Source organism: Ostrinia nubilalis, chromosome 7 (assembly GCF_963855985.1).
Source record: "Ostrinia nubilalis chromosome 7, ilOstNubi1.1, whole genome shotgun sequence".
Lineage (NCBI taxonomy): Eukaryota > Metazoa > Arthropoda > Insecta > Lepidoptera > Crambidae > Ostrinia > Ostrinia nubilalis.
This window is the reverse complement of record NC_087094.1, coordinates 3,964,879-3,989,926: the sequence shown is the minus strand read 5'-3', so window position 1 is coordinate 3,989,926 and position 25,048 is coordinate 3,964,879. Positions and strand designations below refer to the sequence as shown.

The 25,048-nt window shown below is 42.8% G+C and overlaps 1 protein-coding gene across 1 annotated transcript; it reads right to left on the bottom strand.

The window, feature by feature from the left end:
* Nucleotides 1-3,216: 3,216 nt before the first annotated feature.
* LOC135073468 (low-density lipoprotein receptor-related protein 5-like) lies at nucleotides 3,217-20,595 on the bottom strand. The gene is made up of 22 exons (XM_063967650.1): nucleotides 20,256-20,595; nucleotides 19,926-20,149; nucleotides 19,393-19,583; nucleotides 18,945-19,235; nucleotides 18,471-18,655; nucleotides 17,272-17,501; nucleotides 16,503-16,673; nucleotides 14,837-15,070; nucleotides 14,270-14,411; nucleotides 13,718-13,882; nucleotides 13,090-13,234; nucleotides 12,084-12,211; nucleotides 11,463-11,616; nucleotides 11,080-11,150; nucleotides 10,459-10,662; nucleotides 8,856-9,092; nucleotides 8,488-8,655; nucleotides 8,138-8,305; nucleotides 7,806-7,955; nucleotides 5,653-5,791; nucleotides 4,751-5,026; nucleotides 3,217-3,445 (listed from the first exon to the last, which is right to left on the bottom strand). The coding sequence occupies exons 1-22, from the start codon at nucleotides 20,344-20,346 to the stop codon at nucleotides 3,217-3,219; spliced, it is 3,993 nt and encodes a 1,330-aa protein (XP_063823720.1). The 5' UTR covers nucleotides 20,347-20,595.
* Between the last annotated feature and the right edge of the window lie 4,453 nt (nucleotides 20,596-25,048).

Sequence of the window (25,048 nt, the reverse complement as noted above, 5' to 3'; positions counted from 1 at the left end):
TCTGTAATAAAAACCGACACACAAACAAAATAAATTTACGAAGAGACCTTGTATAAAAATATTGTTTAATTTAGCCACCTGGTTTGAAGACACTGCGAGCGGCGAGTACAGCGATAACGAAGGTATGTGAATGCGTGGGCGCCGGACGAGGCGACGCTTGTTTTGACTAACACTTACTTACAGGAACAGATATTAATTAAGTATAAAGTTTAATTTAATATGTTGTTACTCTAATGAATAATGTTAATGCTATGATATAGTTATTTTTCTAAAAATTATTCACTGGATGTTGTTGAATTTATCACTGAATTAGATCTTGAACCGAAGTAAATAAAAAGTTGTTTTAACTCACAGGATGATGCACTTCATTTTACGATGCACTAAACGGGATTCGAAGTGTTGACCTTGGAACTGGAACACTGTAGTTGAACTCGTTGACACTGGACACGTAGACACGACTTGCAGAGCAGGATACAGCGGGATATAGAAGAGCGATGCGCGACCACTGGAGAGCCGGGATAATTTCGGCTTTGGATGAACCGGGATACTTCCGGCCTCTGGATGATGATGAGTCCAAACCGGGATGACGACGATGATGACGACGATGATGATGATGACGGACACTGGGCTATGATAGTTCGGGTGATGACGATGTTGGATGCGTGGCACTGCTGATTATTTTTGCACACTTGGAGACGTCCTTGAGATGTACATTTACATCCCTTCTCGCTGACACAAATGTTATGACGGGATATTAAAATGTCTTTTTAAAAAACAATTATTTTTTATTAACTGAAATACGTTTACTTTAAACACAGAATTTTACTTTGAATATCCGAACTGACTCTATTTTGAATGCCCGAAAGTTAGAGGTCCTTACTGGATGGATGCCCGGTCTGAACTGCGCCTCCGAACTGGAGGTTCAGGCTCGCTGCATCGTGAAAATGCTGACTCTGCAGGTTAGGATGGCAATACAGCAGTTTAGCCAACATTTTCAAGGTGTAACAGCGCGCTCGCCGCCGCCCGGTACTGTGCGCTCGCTAGTGGGACACTCACCGGGTGCACGGCCACGGAGCCCACGAGGCGCGCCACGTGCGGCACGAGCGCGGCGGGCGCGTCGCGGCGGTGCAGCGGCAGGCGCATGAGCGCGCGCTCGCCGCCGCCCGGTACTGTGCGCTCGCTAGAGGGACACTCACCGGGTGCACGGCCACGGAGCCCACGAGGCGCGCCACGTGCGGCACGAGCGCGGCGGGCGCGTCGCGGCGGTGCAGCGGCAGGCGCATGAGCGCGCGCTCGCCGCCGCCCGGTACTGTGCGCTCGCTAGTGGGACACTCACCGGGTGCACGGCCACGGAGCCCACGAGGCGCGCCACGTGCGGCACGAGCGCGGCGGGCGCGTCGCGGCGGTGCAGCGGCAGGCGCATGAGCGCGCGCTCGCCGCCGCCCAAGTATAAAGCGCCGCCGTAAGCTGCTAGCGTGCCCACCCAGCCGCCCTGCCATACCACGCGTCTGAAATAAAGAAACAATAAATCAATACCCAAGTAGGCCTAGGATGCGCGCTTTTGTCTTGAGACACTGCGGTATTTCGGACGTGAGACGTAGTGGTGTAGGTGGATCGAATCTGGTGAGAGTCGTGGGAAGAACCTGGATGCGGGCAGCGCAGGATCTGTCGTTATGGTAATCCTTTGGGGAGGTCTTTTCCAACAGTGGACGTCATTTGGCTGAAACGATGACCTCTGGACACTGCACTACGCGTCGATCATAAAACCCTACTCTTCCCATGGATGTCGTTATGGTGCGTCTACACTGGACAAACGGGCTCGCGCGGCAAACTCGACATCCTGCTCACTCAAGAGCAGGGTGAGCAGGATGACCAACGTGCCGCGCGAGCCCGTGCGCCCAATGTGGACGCACCATAAGAGGTGACCGAGGGACACATACGAGTACGCGGACATCAAACTCTTTATGCTCCTGCGGTGGAAACTAAATCAGTTGCATCGTGTAGCGTGTTGTATAGTGCAGCGGTTCCCGAATGGTGGTCCGCGGAACCCTGGGGTTCCGTGGAAAGGCCGCAAGGGTTCCGTAAAAAATATCATCCCACGTTTCGTGATCGACGTTGTTCGCTCGCACCGACTTGTTTACGCACAAGGGAGGGGCAGGGCGTGCGGGCGGAGTAGTACGGAGGTTCCGCTAGGAAAAGTATAATTAATCAATTAGGGTTCCTTGGCAAAAAAAAATTGGGAAACCCTGGTATAGTGTACTAACTTGTTGAGCGTGTCCAGGTCGACGGCCAGTATCTGCCGGTTGACGGCCCAGTACACGACGGCGGTGGTCTGGTCGAGCGCGAGCGCGGAGGCGTTGTGTTATGTAGCGTATTGCGTCGTGTAGCGTGTTGTATCGTGTACTAACTTGTTGAGCGTGTCCAGGTCGACGGCCAGTATCTGCCGGTTGACGGCCCAGTACACGACGGCGGTGGTCTGGTCGAGCGCGAGCGCGGAGGCGTTGTGTTATATACTGTATCGTGTAGCGTGTTGTATCGTGTACTAACTTGTTAAGCGTGTCCAGGTCGACGGCCAGTATCTGCCGGTTGACGGCCCAGTACACGACGGCGGTGGTCTGGTCGAGCGCGAGCGCGGAGGCGTTGTGTTATGTAGCGTGTTGCGTCGTGTAGCGTGTTGTATCGTGTACTAACTTGTTGAGCGTGTCCAGGTCGACGGCCAGTATCTGCCGGTTGACGGCCCAGTACACGACGGCGGTGGTCTGGTCGAGCGCGAGCGCGGAGGCGTTGTGTTATATACTGTATCGTGTAGCGTGTTGTATCGTGTACTAACTTGTTAAGCGTGTCCAGGTCGACGGCCAGTATCTGCCGGTTGACGGCCCAGTACACGACGGCGGTGGTCTGGTCGAGCGCGAGCGCGGAGGCGTTGTGTTATGTAGCGTATTGCGTCGTGTAGCGTGTTGTATCGTGTACTAACTTGTTGAGCGTGTCCAGGTCGACGGCCAGTATCTGCCGGTTGACGGCCCAGTACACGACGGCGGTGGTCTGGTCGAGCGCGAGCGCGGAGGCGTTGTGTTATGTAGCGTGTTGCGTCGTGTAGCGTGTTGTATCGTGTACTAACTTGTTGAGCGTGTCCAGGTCGACGGCCAGTATCTGCCGGTTGACGGCCCAGTACACGACGGCGGTGGTCTGGTCGAGCGCGAGCGCGGAGGCGTTGTGTTATGTAGCGTGTTGCGTCGTGTAGCGTGTTGTATCGTGTACTAACTTGTTGAGCGTGTCCAGGTCGACGGCCAGTATCTGCCGGTTGACGGCCCAGTACACGACGGCGGTGGTCTGGTCGAGCGCGAGCGCGGAGGCGTTGGCGGCCCGCGCCAGCTCCACGCGGTCGGTGCCGTCTACGTTCGACCGCATTATTGCGCCTAGGCCTACGTCGTTCCATACTAGGAATCTGGAAACGAATTAATATGTATAGCCTGCGTGCGGAATGGTTTGTTGCGAAATGAGACCTATTACAAACAAAGGTTTTGACTTTATAAATGGAAGGCAAATTCAATATCAATATTCAATATGTCAAGTTCTGCAGATTGGAATTGGCTAGTTTCCCAATATGCCTCAGTCTCGTATAGTTCCAAAATACTGGACTGTCCTGTCGATGACATTGACAGTGGGGCGCCACCGTCAATACCGGATCGCTGGTTCAGATTTTTGCCATGTTGGAAACCATATAGTTGAACGATGGTAGCGCCCCCCTGTCATTGAGTTTGGCGGGACAGTTCAGCGTGGGTCATCTATACATGGCTTACGCTACCACTGTCATTAGACTCCTCGCCGACTACAGACTTTTAGTCGGCAGATAGTTGGGCTCGATTCTAATTTGTGTGAAGAATCGGTGTGCCAATCAAAAATCAAAAACCAATGTGCGCACTTCCATACTTGTTTATACTAATTATAGTCCATTCAGCGTAAGATGGTGATTATGACAGTTCTATTTAGTGAGGCGCTCCTTATAAACCTAATCGATATTTTTTAGAATCGAGAATATTTTCTATAGAAATCTAATCGCCTTTTATTTGTTTGATTTTTAATCTTGATCAAAATTATATCTATGAATTTGAACTATCTGGAAATGGAATAAACGTGAATATTCTCAGTGGTACAAAATAAATCAGAAAGAATTAAATATCTGCATTTTAGTCAATAAAACATCAAAATAACAATAACAAACAATACGTGGAGAAATCGCATAAAACAAAACCGTCATCAAAGGCAAACGCACACGTACTGACTTAGCTTTGACCTGCCTGAGATAATAATCGTGATTCGATGGTAAGATGACCACCATGCCGATTACTGATTTATTGCGATTGTTTATGTCCCATCCCTATGAGCAAAAGTTCCGACTAACGCAGAAGCAATTCATTTAATATTTTTTCACAATTTTTTCTAAATAATAAACTAATAAATAATTAGAAATTCTTGTTTAGGTTAATTGAGAAAGATTAGTGATTGATATTTTGGAAGGATGAAAACATACAAAAGTAATTGATTTTTACAACTCAATATTTTTATTCGTAGAAAGTTAGAATCATAAAACGAAACGTTTTACCTGTCTAAATCACCATCATAAGTTGAATGAACTTTATCAGCCCGATGCAGCCCAACTATCGGCTGACAAAAAGTCTGTAGTTTGCGGCTAGGCTTAGTAGATCGACTCATGAAAAAGTTCTAAAGAGGTCTTAAAAAATGCACTAACCTTTTTGTCTGGTGGAAAGCCAAATGTCTCGGTCTCATATTCTCTCCCCGCAATATGACTCCTACAGACGAGTTGTTGTCAATGGACGTTGCGTTAATCGAGTCCGTGTCCAAACACGTCCAGTACAAGGCCCGTCCCAACACGTCCAAGACCATATGGAAGGGACGCGTGAGGTCAGAGACGACCGTGAACGAGTCTGTCAGAGCTGAGGTTGTGGAGTAAGAGATTGGGACCCGGCGTATTGAGTGGGAGTCGTCGTCCATCCAGTATAACAATCTAGAACAAAAGTTACATATGAGAAATCACATATCACAGTAGGACGATATTTTAATAAAGTATACTTCTACAACGTGCTCCTTGTTTGTCGAAAAAAATTGTTGAATTTAACAAAAAATGTAATGCCATTCCATTCTTTGAAGTGGTCTTATTAATACCCTAGAGTTCCAGGAAATCAAAAAGAGCACGTTGTATAGTTCTATACAAATACTAGCGGTACCCGCGACTTCGTACGCGTGGATCCCGTTTTACTCTCTTAGGGGGAGTTTCGTGAAATCCGTTATAGTGAGCACCTACGTTCAAAAAGGAACCACCATACAAAATTTGGAGACTCCTAGCACTTGTAGTTTCTGAGATTCAGTAATGAGTGAGTGAGTCAGTCAGCCAGTCAATCAGTAACCTTTCGCTTTTATAAATATTAAAATTATAAAGAGGTAAGATTTGTATTGAATAGGCTCCGAAACTACGGTCCGATTTGAAAAAATCGTTCATCATTACAATCTTAACTTTTTTCTGATGCACATACCTATTTTGAATACCTACGAGTATCGACCCGTGCGAAGCCGGGGTGGCCCGCTAGTTTTATAATATACACAAAATAAAGTACATTTTAAGGGGTAACTTACTTTTTCTCAGGATCATATTCGATGGCTTTCACATTCTTGAGTCCTAGCAAAGGGATGAAGGCGTCGTTGCACTCTCCGTTGGCAACCATAATCCTGCCCACTGCATTCTTTTGTGCGAAGAGCAGAAACTCTTCTGGTTCTGGGTAAGAAAAGGGAAGGTAAGTACACACGTTTGTACAATATTTACTTTTGAAAACTTGTGCCCGAATTGGGTTGAAACATTCAATGGATTAGTCCGAGTTGGCTCTCCATCATGTCATGACGAAAACTCATAGCGAGGGGAGTTGCTGTATACCTGTTGCCTGCATAGGTGTGGCTGTATACCTGTTGCCTGCACAGGTGAGTGGCTGTATACCCGTTGCATGCACAGGTGAGTAGCTGTATACCTGTTGCCTGCACAGGTGAGTAGCTGTATACCTGTTGCCTGCACAGGTGAGTTTCTATTGCTATTACCTGTGCAGGCAACAGGTTACAGCAACCACAAAATATAACAGAAGACAAACTCCATACTAAACGCGCTCGAGCCACGCACACATAGACACCGCTCTAGCAAGACTGTCTTGGACGAATGCGAGCGCGACGTGGCGCGACAGACGTTCGCCACACGTTCGCTGTGGTTCGCTTGAGTCACGCGCCGGTCAACCGCCTGTGATATTATTTTGTTTTGCGAAATTGATGAAAATGAGTGAACAGAAAAAGTCGTATTATAATTGTTCGGTATTTGGTTGCTTAAACTCATCATTAAATACCGAATTTTCATTTTTTAAATTACCAGTTGATTCGGGGAGGTAAGTAAGTTATTTATTTGAATTTCAATTGAAATTGAAAGCCAACTCAATTATTAGGAATATCGAGTTGTTTTAGAGGTTTTAGGAATTATTGGATAACTAGCTTTTGCCCGCGGCTTCACCCGCGTGAAATTTAGTTTGTCACAGATCGTCATAAATTATAGCCTATATGTTATTCAGGGTTATAAACAATAATCCTGTAAAGTTACATCAAAATCCGTTCAGTAGTTTTTGCGTGAAAGAGCAACAAACATCCAGACATCCAAACTTACGCATTTATAATACATTTATAGTTGGATAATAGTGTCAACCACTCAACTAAATACTAATTCCTTCTCGTGTATTTGTTTGCAAACTATTACTATAATAACGTACTAAATATAAATAAGTATACGTGGATATCTGTTATTGTCTTTCTTGCATAGTATTAAGAGTAACATTTTTCTATCATAACGAAATAAACGCAACACATGACAAGACAACCCTAGCGCGACGGCCGAGCGTGCGAGCGAGAGAGGTATGCAAAGCGAGGTACATACATGAGTTTCGTTCGTTCGTTCGTTCGTTTCAGCCAAATGACGTCCACTGCTGGACATAGGCCTCCCCCAAGGTTTTCCACAATGAACGGTCCTGCGCTGCCCGCATCCAGGCTCTTCCCGCGACCCTTACCAGATCGTCGGTCCACCTAGTAGGAGGCCTGCCCACGCTACGTTTTCCAGCCCGTGGTCGCCACTCGAGAACTTTCCTGCCCCAACGGCCATCGTCTCTACGAGCTATGTGCCCCGCCCACTGCCACTTGATTTTAGCAATTCTGCGAGCTATGTCGGTTACTTTGGTTCTCCTACGGATCTCCTCATTTCTGATTCGATCACGCAGGGAAACTCCGAGCATAGCCCGCTCCATCGCCCTTTGGGTGACCTTGAGCCTTCTTATGAGGCCCATAGTAAGCGACCACGTTTCGGATCCATATGTCAACACTGGCAACACACACTGCTCGAAGACTTTCGTCTTGAGACACTGCGGTATTTCGGACATGAGTATATGGCGAAGCTTCCCGAACGCTGCCCATCCGAGTTGGATTCGACGATTGACCTCTTTCTCGAAGTTGGACCTACCTAACTGGACTGTTTGTCCCAGGTATACATAATTGTCGACAACTTCGAGTGTAGAGTCTCCAACCTTCAGAGGAGTGGGTTTACCTTCTGTTATATTTTGTGCAGCAACTCACCTGTGCAAGCTACAGGTATACAGCCACTCACCTGTGCAGGCAACGCCATTGTCGACGCCGCACTGGTTGTGTACAGTGTCACTGGAGGCGCTCGCTGTTACCTGAGCAGGTGCTGTTACCTGAGCAGGTGCTGTTACCTGAGCAGGTGAGGTTGTCGCGCGCCAGGCGGTGGTGCGTGGGGCAGGCGCAGCGGTAGTCGGCGCGCGCGGGCAGCACGAGGCAGAGGTGCGCGCAGCCGCCGTTGTCGACGCCGCACTGGTTGTGTACAGTGTCACTGGAGGCGCTCGCTGTTACCTGAGCAGGTGCTGTTACCTGAGCAGGTGAGGTTGTCGCGCGCCAGGCGGTGGTGCGTGGGGCAGGCGCAGCGGTAGTCGGCGCGCGCGGGCAGCACGAGGCAGAGGTGCGCGCAGCCGCCGTTGTCGACGCCGCACTGGTTGTGTACAGTGTCACTGGAGGCGCTCGCTGTTACCTGAGCAGGTGCTGTTACCTGAGCAGGTGAGGTTGTCGCGCGCCAGGCGGTGGTGCGTGGGGCAGGCGCAGCGGTAGTCGGCGCGCGCGGGCAGCACGAGGCAGAGGTGCGCGCAGCCGCCGTTGTCGACGCCGCACTGGTTGTGTACAGTGTCACTGGAGGCGCTCGCTGTTACCTGAGCAGGTGCTGTTACCTGAGCAGGTGAGGTTGTCGCGCGCCAGGCGGTGGTGCGTGGGGCAGGCGCAGCGGTAGTCAGCGCGCGCGGGCAGCACGAGGCAGAGGTGCGCGCAGCCGCCGTTGTCGACGCCGCACTGGTTGTGTACAGTGTCACTGGAGGCGCTCGCTGTTACCTGAGCAGGTGCTGTTACCTGAGCAGGTGAGGTTGTCGCGCGCCAGGCGGTGGTGCGTGGGGCAGGCGCAGCGGTAGTCGGCGCGCGCGGGCAGCACGAGGCAGAGGTGCGCGCAGCCGCCGTTGTCGACGCCGCACTGGTTGTGTACAGTGTCACTGGAGGCGCTCGCTGTTACCTGAGCAGGTGCTGTTACCTGAGCAGGTGAGGTTGTCGCGCGCCAGGCGGTGGTGCGTGGGGCAGGCGCAGCGGTAGTCGGCGCGCGCGGGCAGCACGAGGCAGAGGTGCGCGCAGCCGCCGTTGTCGACGCCGCAGTGGTTGTGTACAGTGTCACTGGAGGCGCTCGCTGTTACCTGAGCAGGTGCTGTTACCTGAGCAGGTGAGGTTGTCGCGCGCCAGGCGGTGGTGCGTGGGGCAGGCGCAGCGGTAGTCGGCGCGCGCGGGCAGCACGAGGCAGAGGTGCGCGCAGCCGCCGTTGTCGACGCCGCATTGGTTGGCGCCGGCCGCGCGCGTGCGGTGGTACACTTTCAAGTCGGTTATGTAGTCGAGGGACGTGTGGATCGTCTTGCGGTCGGTGCCGTCCACCTTGTTTGCTACTTCGATGAGACCTGGGAGTGAGAATAGACGTGTTGACACCACCAATCAATTGACGTACTTTTTAAAACTGTCAAAACGAAACTCTCCCATAGATTTTGTATGGCACTACAAGCAAGTGACGTCACTATTTTGTCAACTCAATTCAACTACTTTTTTCAATTATCTTGCCACCAAAAATCGTAATTTACAGGTAATTTAAAATTAATTAAGTTTTTAAGACCAGAATGAAGTGTCTTTTTAAAAAACTTGAGATTTCGAATTATTGGGAATGGTGTCAAATTGTCTATTAAAGTCAGCACACACTTAAAGCGATCCAGCGGGAAGCGGTCGCGGAGCGGTTCATGTCACACAGCGCTATCGCCCACTGCCCGCGGCAGTCGATAGCTTTCTCGCTTTCGGATCGCTCCGCCACCGCTTCATTTGTGTAAACGCTTGATCCAACCACCATAGTGATAGAATAGAGCGCCCACTGTCGTCTTCGTTTAGTGGGGCACTCCCCGGAGTAGTTTATGGTAGCGATTTGCACTCGGCTGTTGAGTCGAAACACTCCCGATGATTTCTATTAATAAATACGATTTAAAATGTCTTCCGAATGAGGTACAATATGGCAGCGATACATTTCTATTTTGCTTTGACATTCATGGCGATATTAGTCGATTGCGTAGGCACATGTAGATTGTTAGTTATATCACAGAATAATAATAAGTACTACGTACAGATTTTTTTATACTACATTTTTTTAAATACCTTCGCGAAGTAAGTAAAACTTACTTCGCGAAGGTATTTAAAAAAATGTATGCTCAATGTCATTAACAAAATGGTGTAATTTAGCCTGTCTCAAGAGTCAAGCACCATTTTGTTGACAAACGTCAGTGATCGGCACTGCGCCGAAGCTATAGGGCTGACTTCGGTAAAATGATTTGACGTGAGGTGCCAAACTGCGGAAAATGGCGGAGGAAATACATGATTTAGCATGAATTATCATGAATAATATTAACTACTTATTTACCTCTGTCTTGAGCCAACTTAAAAAAGTACCTACATTCTGTGTTTTTATTATTATTTAGGCAGTTAAATACTGCACAGTATTTAGTACACCATTTTCTTTTCTTCTTCTTTTCTTTTTTTCTTCCATCATACACAAGAATACGCGTGCGTGAGTCAATGTTCGCTCGTATGTGACGCCTTGTCGAATAGTATCCTGTAGGTGGGCCATCGTGCGTGTTTTGTTTTCGATGTAAACTCGCGGAGATGAACAGGCCTGGTTATATCATTTGCGCCTGAGCCACACACATAGCGCGAATCTTCGGATTATCGTGATGTGTGTGGGGAGGCAAAAGACAAATACATACAAGTACATTAATGCTTATAACTTACCAGTATTCCAATCTCCCCAGAACACCTTCTCTCCGTACAGAGTGAGCGCGTACGGCATGAGTATGTTGTCCGCTAATAACTTCCTGCCCGTGCCGTTGAGGTAGATATACTCTATGGCTGGAGGATCCAGCGCCGCCCAGTAGAGCGCGCGCTTGTCGTAGTCTATGGCCAGTGCGTGCACGCGGCCCACTTGTTCCACGAATACTGAGAACAAACATATTTATAATGAATAGAATGCGTAATTATATTGCTGTCGCGCTCGCACACTCACTGCTGCCGCCCGTCGCACAGTCGCGACAGCAATATAATTACGCGCGAGCGATAAGGATAGGTAGCTTGGAGTCATTGGACAAAATTCTACGTGCTCGGCGACCGAACTATAGAAGCAATTTATTTATAAGGCATTTGATTTTTACTGTAAAAGATTGTGGCGACATCTATCGACGCGCCACTACAGACTAGTAGTCTTCACCCAACAGATGGCGCTAACACATGAATTACTATGGCAGACACCACTGAGTTTACAAACCTGCATCGCGGTGTCAGAATTCTGTCCTGACTAAATAATTGCTGTATTTAAGATTTTAAGGTAATGTAATAAATATAATTAAATAAACTGACCTGTAGGCGATGATCCATCCATGGCAGCCCGTTTGATGCTCTTTGACCCCAATTCTGACCAGTACATATAACTGTGGACAATGAAACACATGTGAATAAGCGACTTAATTCATCACGATTCAATGGTAATACCCTTCAACCAGTATACAGAAAAATGATTTTGAAACTTATTCCAATAAAGTTCAAAATTAGGTGGCACCAATTCAGTCACCGCCAGGTAATAGTGACTGAGTTTCTTGCGCTGCTTCTTCTCAGCACTGGCCCATTTATTGTCCCGAAGCAGTGGTAGGGTTAATATTGGGACGTGTAAAAGGGTTTTTTAAAAGCCTATTTGGAAAAATAAATGAGTTTTATGAGTTTTTAAAGGTTTAAACTTAACATACCCTTTTCTAGGATCCAAAACGATGCTCTTTGGTTTCTTGAGCCCCTGCCATATGAGCGTGCGGCGACTGGACCCATCTAAGCGGGCCATTTCGATGCGCTGCGTGGCCGTGTCTGTCCAGTAGATGTTTTGACCAGACCAGTCTATTGCTAAACCTATAATAAAAATAGAAATTATAGAGCAATCCTCAAAATATTTATTGCTTCCATAGTACATAGGTTGACGTTACAGCAATAAAAGACTTTCGAAACTATGGAAAGAGTTGTTTAAAAATAAATTATTCTTAAACTTTTGATTTAATTTTGAAACTTAATCAAAAAGTTTAAGGTTTAAAGTGTTGTGCCGACCACAGACTGCGCTGAACAGATGGCGCTAACACCTACCTTACCACGGCATATACAACCGCGCCTACAATCCTGCATGGCGGTATCTGAGTAATCTACCCTACCTAGTTTAAATAGAAAAACCGAGATGGTAACAACTGGACCTTATTAGTCCCTGAGTATAACACCCGCTCGTAATGAAGGAATAACTCCTATTGTCTTGGGAAGATTAATAATTTTGTGGCAAGTTGGTTTGTTAAAGACTGGACTAGCTTATTAAATATACATAACGTCCATACCTTCTACGATTCCCATCCATTCCAGGATTCTCTCCAGATTGGACCCGTTGATTGAACATCGATTGATTGTCTTCGTCTTGCTGTCCGACCAATATATCTTGGATCCTGCTACATGGACTTCCAGAGCACTGCAATAAGTCATAAAATAATTTAAAAAATTTTTTTGGTTAGATGTCATTTCTTTGCCGTCTATGGTTAATTGTACCAAGTTTATGAAATATAAATTGCATTATAAATGGTACAATACTCGACTTGGAATACTTGATGTCTCAAACAATGGCTTTATTCGTGCTAGAAAATTTTAATAAAATATCTTAACCTTATAGGATTGGCAAATCTTGAGTTAACGAGACGACAGACAGAGTAATAATATTGCCTTGATCATCACACGTACCGAGCAACCGGGCGAGTCAGTGCTCTCGGCCGAGTACTCGGTGTGTATGAAACATTACGCCGAGTGCGCTCGGTCGAGTTTTTTGGCGAGTCAGCTACTCCACGGCTCACCCAAATCTCTCGGCCTAGTAAACATTTTAACTGTCTCGCCCGTTTGCTCGGTAAGTGTGATCAAGGCTTAATCGATGTTATATTTGTCTACAACCCGATCGAGTTCACGACGCACCTCGCTGGAATGCGACTCTACCTCGCACTCAACCGCACACCAATCGTTCGCCCCATCCGTGACAAAGCGTCGATGTGACGTCACGGCTGCCTGGTGCGCAGTTAACTCGATCTGTGCCTCTAGCATGAACAACTTTCGTCTTCGAATCGTTTGCGTGTTCGACGAAATTCGATACTCAACCTTTGAATTAAACGATAATGTAACAATTTTGATAGTCAAAATAAGTTTCGTGCAACCATTTCTCATACTAAGTTCATTTTATGACACGTTCACAAGGGTGCTGTATTAGTTTTCGTACTAAATCTTTTGATGGTGATTCGAAAACGTAAACGATTCGAAGTCGAAAGTTTTTCTGCAAGAGGTACGGGTTATAGTTATTTAACTCACCTCACTTCCTTCAAGTCCTTTATGGGTAAGACCGCGTCGTTGTTTTCATTCTCCACGCTGATGCGGCCGATGACGTTTTTGCGACTGTACACAAGAAAAGCTTCTGGCTCCGTGCAACTCTTTCTGTCACTGCCCAATTCCAGACCTAAAGAAAAATAAATGTATTTTAATTACTTGATCGAAAACTGGAAACGCATTTTTCCGTAGTACATCGATAAAATAATTTATGTAATTGGCATCGATGTTGATGTGATAGTGAAATAAATAAATAAATATTTTTTTTCCGGTTAGTTCCACCACTCATAAAATGCAAAGAATGTGGTACATAGTGATTTTTCGTAGGTATTTTAAAATTGGCATAGGTAGTGGAACTAACCATATTTTTTTGTTCAATGAGGGTTTTCGCGAACGAAAGATCCGCTAGATGGCGGGACGTGGATGTGGGGTCTGACTGCTGCATGATTGGTGGATTTTGACATATCTGTCAATGTCATGTCAAAAATAACCAATCATGCAGCATTTGGACCTCGCGTCTACGTATTGCCATCTGGCAGATTTTTCATTCGCGAAAACCCTCATTCTGTCAATTTGTGATAGATGGATTCATAATGTGTGAAGTAGCTCTTACCTAGAGGACAACTGCACACGTAATCCTTGGGCCTATTGAAGCACAGATGCGAGCAACCTCCGTTCTCATCCACGCACGGATTGTGCCCGAGCGGCTCGCCCACTCGGAATGCTTTCACGCCCATCATATTGGCCAATTGTTCTACTACTGGCTGTCTTTCTATACCTGAACAAATAAGATTTGATGAATAAATAAACAGATAATATGTAAAGTAAATAGGCCTGCCCACACTACGACTTCTGGTTCGTGGACGCCACTCGAGAACTTTTCTGCCCCAGCGGCCATCAGCTCTGCGAGCTATGTGCCCCGCCCACTGCCACTTGATTTTAGCGATTGTGCGGGCTATGTCAGTCACTTTGGTTCTCCTGCGGATCTCCTCATTTCTGATTCGATCACGCAGGGAACCTCCGAGCATAGCACGCTCCATCGCCATCGCCAAGTATCATAAAGTCTATTGAGGTATTGAGTGCGCTGCGGTTAGATGTGCTTTCATTATAAGCGATTGAAAGGGAAAATTTCGAAAATATGGGAAAAACTTAAGAAAATTCTCACCAGTTACTTTATTTATGCGATCTAACGAGCGCCTTTGCATATCGGTCCAGTACAGGTGTTCGCCGAGTAAGGTCAGTCCGAAGATATGCAAAATGTCACTGCTGTGTAGTTCCTTGCGGTTGGTGCCGTCCATGTTGCAAACCTGAAACGTTAATATTGTTATAGGACATCTGATTTATATTTATAACTAGCTGTGCCCCGCGGTGTTACCCGCGGTAAAACGTAGCTCATGTGTTAATCCAAGGTGTCAGCTAACTCCATATGTTTAGACGTGAAGAAGTAACAAATATACACACTCACAAACTTTCGCATTTATAATATTAGTGTGATTTTCAGCTATTTGCCTCTTGTCACCCTGTATTAAATTTAAAATTTACGTTTACTCATTTATTGGTACAAAACAAAAAAGCGCACGCAGAGGCGGGAAGGGCGGTAAAGCGAAACGATAACGATCCAGCGCAAAGAAACTAGAATATTACAAAACATTTCATAAAAATATCGTCCTGGATCGCAACCGCTTCTCGCCTGTGTATAATGTCTTTTATGCGTGGTGAATTTCGCTCTCACCTCAATCTTGTGCGTCCTAGCGTCTCCCCAATACAGCTTATTGTTCACCGTATCCAAAGCGATCCCGTTAGGCCACGTGAGTTTCTCGGACACAAGCAGCAGTCGCCCTGTCCCGTCCAGGTTGGCGCGTTCTATCTTCGGCTTCTTTTCGTTCCAGTCCGACCAGAACATCCAACCGGCTGTGGGGTGTAGCGCTATGGCGCGCGGGTCGTATAGCTCATCGTGGATTATCACCTGTTTTGGAATGACGTAATATGGTCAAAATGCGTAAATCTGTTAAGCTTCAACCACATCAACGCGTGCAGATCGCCATCGCCGGCGCGATCAAAGGCCAATGACAGGTCGAGCGACCCATGACAGTTCACGCGAACTGTCATTTCCCTATGATCGCGCCGGCGATGGCAATCTGCACGCGTTGGTGTGGTTGAAGCTTTATGCAATTATTCAAGTCAATCAAAAGGACATGATCAAGTGACAATAATTCATCAATGTAGGTAATTTAAATAAACCGCCGCATAAGATAGACTATTTGACACCATTCCGCAATAATTCTAAATCACAACTTTTTTAAAAAGACTCTTCATTCTGGCCTTAAATCTTTTACCTGTAAATTAAGATTTTTGGTTGAATTGTAATTGAAAAGAGTAGTATAATTGAGTTGCTAAAATAGTGCCTTCACTTGCTTGTATTGCCATACAAAATCTATGGGAGTCTTGTTTGGACAGTTTTAAAAAGTACTTCAAAGAATTGACTTTTCCACCACCAATCAACTGTGATTGGTGGTTTTGGTGGTTTTGGTGTCAACTTGTGTCAACACCTCTATTGGACAGCGTGGTTACAATATAGATGAACTACGCTGAACTGTCTCACCAAACTCAATGACAGGGGGGCGCTACCATCGTTCAACTGTATGGTTTCCAAAATGGCAAAAATTGGAAGCAGCGATCCGGTATGGACGGTGGCGCCCCACTGTCAATGTCATGGATAGGACAGTTCAGTATTTTGTAACTATAGAATGGTTACAGTAGAAATTATTTTCAAAAATGTTATGGCGGTTATTTGCTTCCCACATGAATAGGCACTCTTAAATGTCCGTGAAAAATATGTGTATGGTAGATAAATCGGTAAAACGAGAAAAAATAATTGACATAACAAAATGCTTGTTGATGATCTTCGGCGAGATGAATCGTCATAGGATTAATTGACATAATAAATGGGTGTTGAAATCTTTTAACTACCTATACAGAGTTTTAATTATCAGCAAAACGGTCGGATTTGTAATTCTTGATTATGATAGTGTCTGTAGACAAACAAAGTAAGCCAGGCCTTAAAGTTTGTAATTCGTTTATGTGAAAACATATTAAATACTTAGAATTCTTAATTAATAAAGACACTTTTTAGTAGATCTGCCTATTCAAAAATTCAAATCCCAGAAAAAGACTGACATTTGCTCACATTTTTGTGCCAAAGCTAAAATAAGCTTTATAAAGCGCATTTTTATATGCTATCTGTGTCAAATTATAAGATGTATGATTTAAGAAAACAAAATAAAAACATAAATTGCAAACATAATTATTATATGACCTCTTAGAATATAAAAAAAAACTATTGTATCTGAGTAAAAAAATCTAATACACTTTGGTCATAGTATAGTTTTCTGACTTACCTTTTTAGAACTGCCGTCAAGTCGGGCCACACTGATGGTGTCGGTCACAGGGTCGGTCCAGTAGATGTTCCTGGCCAGGGGATCGATGGCAATGCTGTCAGGCACGCCGGTACTGTGGATCACTACCGACTGCTCGCTGCCGTCTAGCCGTGCCCGGGATATTGTTTTTGCCTAGAATTATAGCTTAAGTAAGTGTTCGAAACTTATTTTTTTAAATAAGAATATTTGTAACTTAGTCTGCACAAATTACTAATATGTAGTTCTGTTAAGGTAAATAAAGATTAGAGCATTTCTATGTAATGTAACGTTCGCGTTCTTGCGAATGGTACAATACAGGTAAAATGTAAGACGTTTGGTTTGTGGAAGGGAGTGACACTAGATATTTCATAGAGGGGATCGTTGTTCTGTTACAAGTAAATGCTCTAATACTCACCTTTAGCCCCTCGTGGTAAGCTAAATATTATTATGCTTGTGTCACGAGTAAGTGTACCACAATAGTCAAGCGGCGGCGGGGTTCGAACCCGTTTTCCTCGGTTGTAAAGTCGGCCAATCCGACCCCTTTATTTCTTAGACTTTGACTGTGTCTTATTAAGGGTAAGGGGTGGCACATTTTGGTCTTAGACTGATGTCTAATGACAATGATGATTCATCAGCAGGTTATTAAGTCTCTACTGCAGAATGACCCTTTCTAATTTACTAGAGGCAAATGGAAAATTTTGAAATAGTGAAGATCAACTGACTTTGTTCTAATGCTAGGTATGATACTCACCAAGCTATCAGCCCAGTAAATGTACTCAGTCTTTGGGTCAAAATCCACAGTCAGAGCTCGCTTTAGGTCTTTCAGTGGTAACGTGTACGGTGTGAAGTCTGGTGAGTCGAGTGATATCTTCGATATCATGGAACGTTGCGCCACAACGAGCAATGACTGAGGACTGTTGTAACAAGTGGTGTTGCTGTTCTCTTTGAGCTTCGTGCCAGTCGGACAGGAACAAACATAACCTGCAGATGAAATATGTACAACTCAACTCATTACGGGACCTAACTGGTTTAATAAACTAACGCTATATGTTTTGTTGGTATACGCCGATACGTTATCAATAACCATTATTTACGCCGATAATTAACTATTGTTTTAAATTAATGAAAAACATGTTTCATTTCAACATTACACCGCATCGACCTGCTCTAGTGGTTCTCCAGACTATAAAGACAGCGGCCGCGGGTTCGATACCCTTAGGGTAGTTTCAGGCTTGCGTTTTTTCTGCGTGTAATTCCATACGCGTTATATGCACGCTATTTTTCGCGCTTCAATAGATTGTGCAAGATTTTATGCGTTGCGTCCGTTCATCACTCAAACCCGTATTACATGAATAAAACTTGTTTTGTACAATTAAAACGCTCTACATTCGTTTAAAATGATTATGAAAGACGCATAAAAACGCGGCTCTGAAGTCTGAACCTCATGAAGCAATTTTTATTTGATAAACTTGAGCAATTTACCTAATAATCTTTTCTTTGTTAAATAGGAGTTTGATTTTTTTTAACTCAATTTCATAAATTATTAACATCGTTTTCTGTTCGCGATCAAATTGTCTAGATATTGGTGGAAACTTGTAATTGGCTTTACTTGAATTAACACTACTTAATGTAACATTTAGCTGTAAGTTTTCGTAAGAAATGCAAAACAAAATAGAATAAAAATTATTTAGTACATTTCCAATAGAAAACTTAAGTTAACAACATTGAGCCACTAGCAATATGATTGAATAGGCCCTATCATTAATTGCAAGGTGCAGTTATATTAAGAAAATCTAGAAATTCAATCTCTGTTTTAGTTCATAGGTACATCTTTATCAGACTTAATTTACAAAATTGCTGAAGATAAGTATGTTTGCATACATTCAATCACAAATGTTGCTGTTATACATTTTCGTGATTATTGAAACTATGTAGTTTATCTCAGCTTACCTGGTTCATTAGGCGACAGAAGACACAGATGCGAGCAGCCGCCATTATTGTTCTTGCACGGATAGTCCCCTGTTGGCATGAGCTGACGACTCGCGTCATACACCTTGATGTCAACAGGGACAGGGTCCGATTTGACCAGCAATTTTATGGGGCCATTTGTTGTCATGTCCCATCCATATATTGACCTGAATGTAATGTTTATTTGTATGTAATAAAACAGTTATCAGTGTTTTGATATGAACTACCTGGCTAGTATCAAAGTTCATGGATTTGATAGTAATGTTAAATAAAGTCACTGATATCACAATATTATATGTAGGATTATGCACAATAATTATTCAGTGGAGAGTAAAGTCATTAATGGAGAAAATATTCTGAACTATTTTGGTAAAGTTAATGATAGTTAATAAGTCAAATTACCACTGTTTGTTTTCCCAATAAAGTAAAATAAAATAAACAAAAATAATACATTACCAATTTTTCCAGTCAGTCCAGTAAAATTTGTCACTGAATATAGTTAAAGCGTAAGGGTATTCAAGGCCTCCTTTTACTATGCGTCTCCTATTTTCCCCGTTGAAGTCTATTACGTCTATAAAATGCAACTTGGCGTCTACCCAAAAGATGAGATTGTTATTGTAGTCTATGGTTATGCCGTTGGGCCAAATGATATCGTCCTTCACTATTATCTTTCGTGTTTTGGGGTCGCCATTCATACCAGCTTTTTCTATTTTGGGCTCTTCCCCCCAGTCAGTCCAAAACATTAATCTGAAAATAAAATTTAGATAATAATTGACTCATTAGTGTGCCTCATGTAGGTAATTTATACATACAGGACGTCCCAAAACTCAAACTTTTTTTCTTTCATTCAGTTTTCACTTAAAAATTGAGTTTTGGTACTTGGTATTAATAGAAAATATATTACCCTTCTTTAGGAACTACAGCTATAGCTCTGGCCAAGTCTACCTCGGACCAAAATAACACCTTTCTATACTTCTGCTCTATATTTATCACTTCTATTCTGTTGGTTTCTCCGTCCGTCCAATATATTTTTTCTGTGTACCAGTCTATTGCAATGCCAGTTGGCGTTATCAGTCCTTCTGATACTATTCTCATCTGGAACACAAAAAAGTTATTTATTAAAAGGTGTGTACTTTAAAATACATAACAATAAAACACATTATGCTGTTTTTAGTATTGATTTAATTTAAGCTATTCTCATTTAGAATATAAAATAATTAATAACTAAAAGTGGCTGATTATCATCATAATTCATTAACTGTGTGTATAATACAGAAAATTCCACATTTTGGAGTTTTAAATTATTCATGTTTTTGATGCAGATTGTTTTATAAGAACAGTAAAGAGCAAAATTGTATTACTTTAAAAAGCTTGTGTGGCCTTTCATATCACACAATGACTTGATTAATTTTGTAAAAGTTGAAATAAAAAACTTACTTTTTCTCCCGAATAAGTTTCGTTGTAGTTCATACATTGTATAAGTTCAGCTGTCTGGTCAGACCAACAGATTAAATTTTTCCTATGAATAAAATCAACAGCAGACCCTTGTTCCAAGCCTTTGACAATGGCATTGGCTTTGCTTAGTCTTGAAATGTTCGCTACTCGAATGTCTGATGTAGTTGAATATAAGAGTATGGGATTACTAGCTACCGAGTAATAACCTGGAAAACACAATCAAATTAATTCACTTGTTTTTTTGGTGTATCTTCAAACCACCACTACAACTTGGTGCCAATAGATTTGAAGTAATTTATCAATGCAACTAACCTTTCAACTGTAGAAACATCAACAAACAAAATATGTGAACAACATTTTGTATTATTTTGTCCGCGTGAAGTATTCTTCGCCGCTTTGTCATAATGAAAACAAATGAAGATCCGCTGGAGTTAGCATGTGTTTGTTTTAACTAAATTATTACACTATTAAAAGGCACGGATAGAAAACGAACGTTGTATCATTTCTGTAAACCAGTGTATACTAAACAACAACCACTATCTAACATTATTTACAGTTAACTAGGCAGTGAACAAATATTTTTATTGCAATTCCTCGAAATCACTCAGATTATCGCTTTTTTTTATTTTCAAGCAACAAAATCGTCACAAACGACGCAGGAATTTATTTTATATACTGGCAACTTTTCATATGTCATCTCAAATTTTATTGCCATACTGAAAAAAGAATTTAATGCAATGGTTAATTACGCGACTTTATTACAACGTTATTATTAACGATTAGAGATTGACTTATTAAATTATTTATTAATCTACAAGCATATTATTTTGAATAAACAATCATAATACAATAGCATTTTTTCTTTATTATCCTTTTTCTCTCGTGCAACAGTTAGGCGGTTATCACACTGCGCCGCGCGGCCGCGGGGCGACAGATTTAATAATTGTATGCAAGTACCTCAGTTTGTATGGAAAATATGCGCGGCATTTCACGCGTCCGCGCGCGTGATTTTTTATATGAAATCACGCGCTCCGCGGCGGAGCGCGGTGCAGTGTGATAATCGCCTTAGCGATCCCACGCACTGGACAGCGTGGCTATTGCAGTCAATCTGTTATGAACACCTTAGATGAACACTCTTGGCTGCCTAATGCACGGGCTCCCTTATAGACCGTCATCTGCGGCAGCCAGGCTGCCTAGTGCGTGGGAGGCCTTATGCTTATGAATTAGAGCGTGCCCGCACGGGTGACTTTTTTGTCTCCGTAATAGTATAATTTACACACCTTACTAACTTTTGAATAACTTTTACACCTTTATAAAGAAAAAAAGATATATCACGGTGACAAAAGTCAATCAAAAGCCAGACGTATGATGCGGGCGGGACTTTGTTCTTCGCCATTGTTGTGGCCGTTGTTAGGCAGAGGTAGTAAGTCTAGGTACACCTATGCCCTCGTACGTCGCACCGGTTTGCTGCCCTTAATACCATACGATGCTCAAGATTGGAATAAAATTCAATCTTAAGTTATAATGAATTAAAACATTTATAAAGGTAACAAGCATCCAGAATAGGGTAAATTATTTGAAACTTAAGTAAATATAATTTGCCTTTTATGGAATTAACCCCCTGAAAAACTTAATTAGGCGCGGAAATACATGTAGGTAAGTGGGTCTTCCCCTCATATTAAACTAATAAGCAACTATTTCCAAATTAATAACTTCGTTCTCCCCTCGGCTCGCCTAACATGTTGATTCGCATAATGTTCCCAAGTTACGCTATTAATGTATATTAATGTACATAAACTTAGAGGAACTTCGAAGATAGGTATAACATCGCGTAAAACTTAATACTTACTTTAGAGCTAATAGATATTGTAACGTTGTCGTGATAAAAACTTAAGAAAGTGTTAGACAAGACCAATGTGTATTGTGTACCTAGCTTTACTTGACTAAAAGACTAGACTTGCAAAAAGTTTATCTTAATAATCTACTAGATTCATATCACGTCAATGTTACTCTACCACCATTTAAGCCCATCGTGCAGTAATAATTTACGTAATGTACGGTACATTACATTACGGATGTAGTACTTTTATCTAAATAGAACCTGTTTGTATTTAAACAAAGCGTGGTTCCTGAAAAGACCGCTTATAGGCCCCAAAGAAAAATTATCCATTCTAACGGACCTTGGCTCTGATTAATCAATTCTCGTGCTCCCAGGCCTAAATATGGTCATGCTGAAAGTCTCTTTGTATTCGGTTCAAGTAATTCAGCCTAGCTCTATTCATGCATGAAAACACTAATCTACATCAGTACAAATCCTCAAATAGAATTCGCCGGCAACAGGCGACTACTCCGGCTTGGCGGTGCAAGCGGAACTGCGCCGTCATTCAGCCCCCGACTGCGGAATGTTTGTATAATTTGGAATTCCGACGGCGCCGGCGGCGAAATATCAATTGGTGCCAACTTGGAAATAACGCGAAGTGGAATATTCACTGCACTGTAGATGGGCAAAGTTGGACGGATTTGTAGCGTGTGCCGCGGGGAAAAGTTTCGGCAGACTCGTCAATTAGGTATGGCACCAATTTGTTTATACTAATTAATTAAACAAAGCATTGTGGTTACACAAATTAATAAAGGAAACTGCTTAGTGTTCTATGGTAAGCTTTACTTGATTGATATTATGAAACGAAGCTGAAAACACAAAAAAAAAAACTAAAGCATAGATTCAAACCTGTGATCAAAATTAGTTTACTAACTTAATGTTTGTATGCTTGCAACTATACTCAATACTCTACTTTTGTAGAGTAAATAAAATATTCACAACTAAACGTCATTACTCATTAGATAAATAGGTAAAGCAACTCACTATAATAAAAACAATCATTAAAGTCGCAAATATGCAGAACGATTTTTTTGGGCCTTGCCTGTACCACTCGCACGAAAAACTTTCGACTTCGAATGGTTTGCGTATTCGAATCGCCATCAAAAGATAGTATGAAAACTTAGTAGTGAATCTCTGCATCTAACTTTTATACGATTCCATTCACATTTCCACTCTGGCAGACGTGACGAAATGAAATCTGAGGTTGATTACGTGGCCAAAGACAGTCGTTTAGTCAGCCAGTAAATTGCGCGTAGGAACGCGAGATCATTTGGCGCTGTGAACACACGGTCAGGTGCATCTGCAGAATTACGTGGTGCCGGCTTTACAGCGTGCCACGAATAAGGTAGCCATGTGAACTGATTACTTATTTGGGACGGTCCTGCATGGATTTTATTTGGCAAAACACGCTGATAACGAACCAAAGAAGAAGGGAACGAAGAGAGCAATATTTTGCGTCAGTATAACGTGTTTGGGCTGGGGACCTTTTGAAAGTGATTAGATACCGTGTCCACTGCCCACAGGTTCTTTTCGGTAGGTACCTACTTACCTAAGGCAAGTCAAATTGCTGAATTTTATCACTAAAACGCCTCTGCCCGGAATGCACCGCCTATTACCTACAACCTATAGGTGAGCCTTCATGAAACAGTTGCCCTTACATTTGTTAGGACACGTTTTTATGTGCGCTGGCTGGAGTGAGGGTCGTTCCGTTAGTTTTGTGTCCTTTGGTTTGCACCTCCTTTAATTATTAACCTCTAAAACGTATATGTTCCCGACTCCGTACTTTGCATTAGTCGGGAATACACGGCTCTACCTTAGCGAAGACATGAACGTGCATCGAATTCCACAAACTATTTTGTGTTACGCGCGTGTACACACGTGGCCTCAGTGATCCTTTTGTATACGCGCCTGCCGTGGGCATAGTACAATTAGCTGCATTCAGCTTAACAGCCCGCCCGTGTGAATTTGACCTAGTCAGATGGGACTGTACTGCAAACATTCGTTAATACGAGAACCATCGTTAGTGAGCTGGAAAATTGCTGGCACAAACGCGAGATCATTTGATGCTGGTCGGATTGTGAAGCTTCGGTATTATAGTATTGCCGCGTGTAAGAAGATTCCAGTTAAATACAGGATTAACCTGCCAAAAATCGCGTTAACTGTGAATTTTAATATCTTTTAGGTATTCAGTGTTATCTATCAAGTAGGTAAGAGAAGTGCAAGTTTACTCAAGTGGATAAGTAAAAGGAGTAGGTAGAGACAGCAAATTTAAATCCAGATATACAGTGTGAGTCACGTTAAAGTGAGTGTACCTACATATGAAAATAGATGAAACTAGACCTATGTTTATCGACAAAAAAGGGATCAAAATTTTTTTGAGATTTTTTTAAATTTTTTATAGAATTTATTTTGAAATTTAGAAGACTGTACTACTAGAATTTAAGTTTAATGTTTTGTTTTGTTTATTTAAAGCCTATTATGTCATTTTAAAATTGATAATTTTGTTTTAAGATACTGGGCAATTACTGTGCTTTGATGTGGGCAATTAGTGTGAGTAATGGGCAGCAATGACTGTACTTTTTGGAGGATTTTAAATTTATTTCAATATTTTCTATGTTACGTAAGTTTTAACTAAAAACTGTTAATATTCTGTTTAACAGTTTATTGAGTTATAAGAAAAAAGTCATAAATGGTCGATAATTAAAATACTTTCTTTAATTTTTCATCTCAATGTGTTTGAAATCTTTAAGTGGGCAATAGCTATACGGTTTACCCTACTTATTGTAAAGAAAACGTAATAACTTTAAAACTAAGCGGTATATCCTGATAAAAAAACAGTAATAATGCTGAATAACAGGCGATACTAAAAAAATATATAAAATACACAAAAAAGGCCAACAAATAATAAAAAATGATACTTTTTGAAAAAAATCTGCTTTTAAATTCGTGTTTTTTTGTTTATTTGATTTTCTCCAAAAAATGCCCCTATAACCGGTGGTTTTTATTACTTTGTATTATTCTCTATCGTATTACCTTCGTAAAACCAAAAATCGCATGTCTCTATCCCTATCACAACGTTTGCAATGATCGTTTGAACTAAGCCTCTCCGGGCGCGCCATTCAACGCTTCGTTAACAACGAAACTGAAAATGGCTCCAGATTTGTAATTTTGATAAAGACAAGTTAGATTTCAAATAAAAACAAAAGATTTCGAAGTAAAATAAGCA

What these genes read in the sequence shown, in the direction of transcription:
- LOC135073468 (XM_063967650.1), bottom strand. Translation starts at nt 20,346, where the DNA reads ATGACAAAGCGGCGAAGAATACTTCACGCGGACAAAATAATACAAAAT. An exon ending in TTGACGGCAGTTCTAAAAAG is followed by an intron (nt 15,071 to 16,502) that starts GTAAGTCAGAAA and finishes ATTCCAAAACAG; the next exon opens with GTGATAATCCACGATGAGCT. An exon ending in AGGTAACAGCACCTGCTCAG is followed by an intron (nt 7,956 to 8,137) that starts GTAACAGCGAGC and finishes CTCAGGTAACAG; the next exon opens with CGAGCGCCTCCAGTGACACT.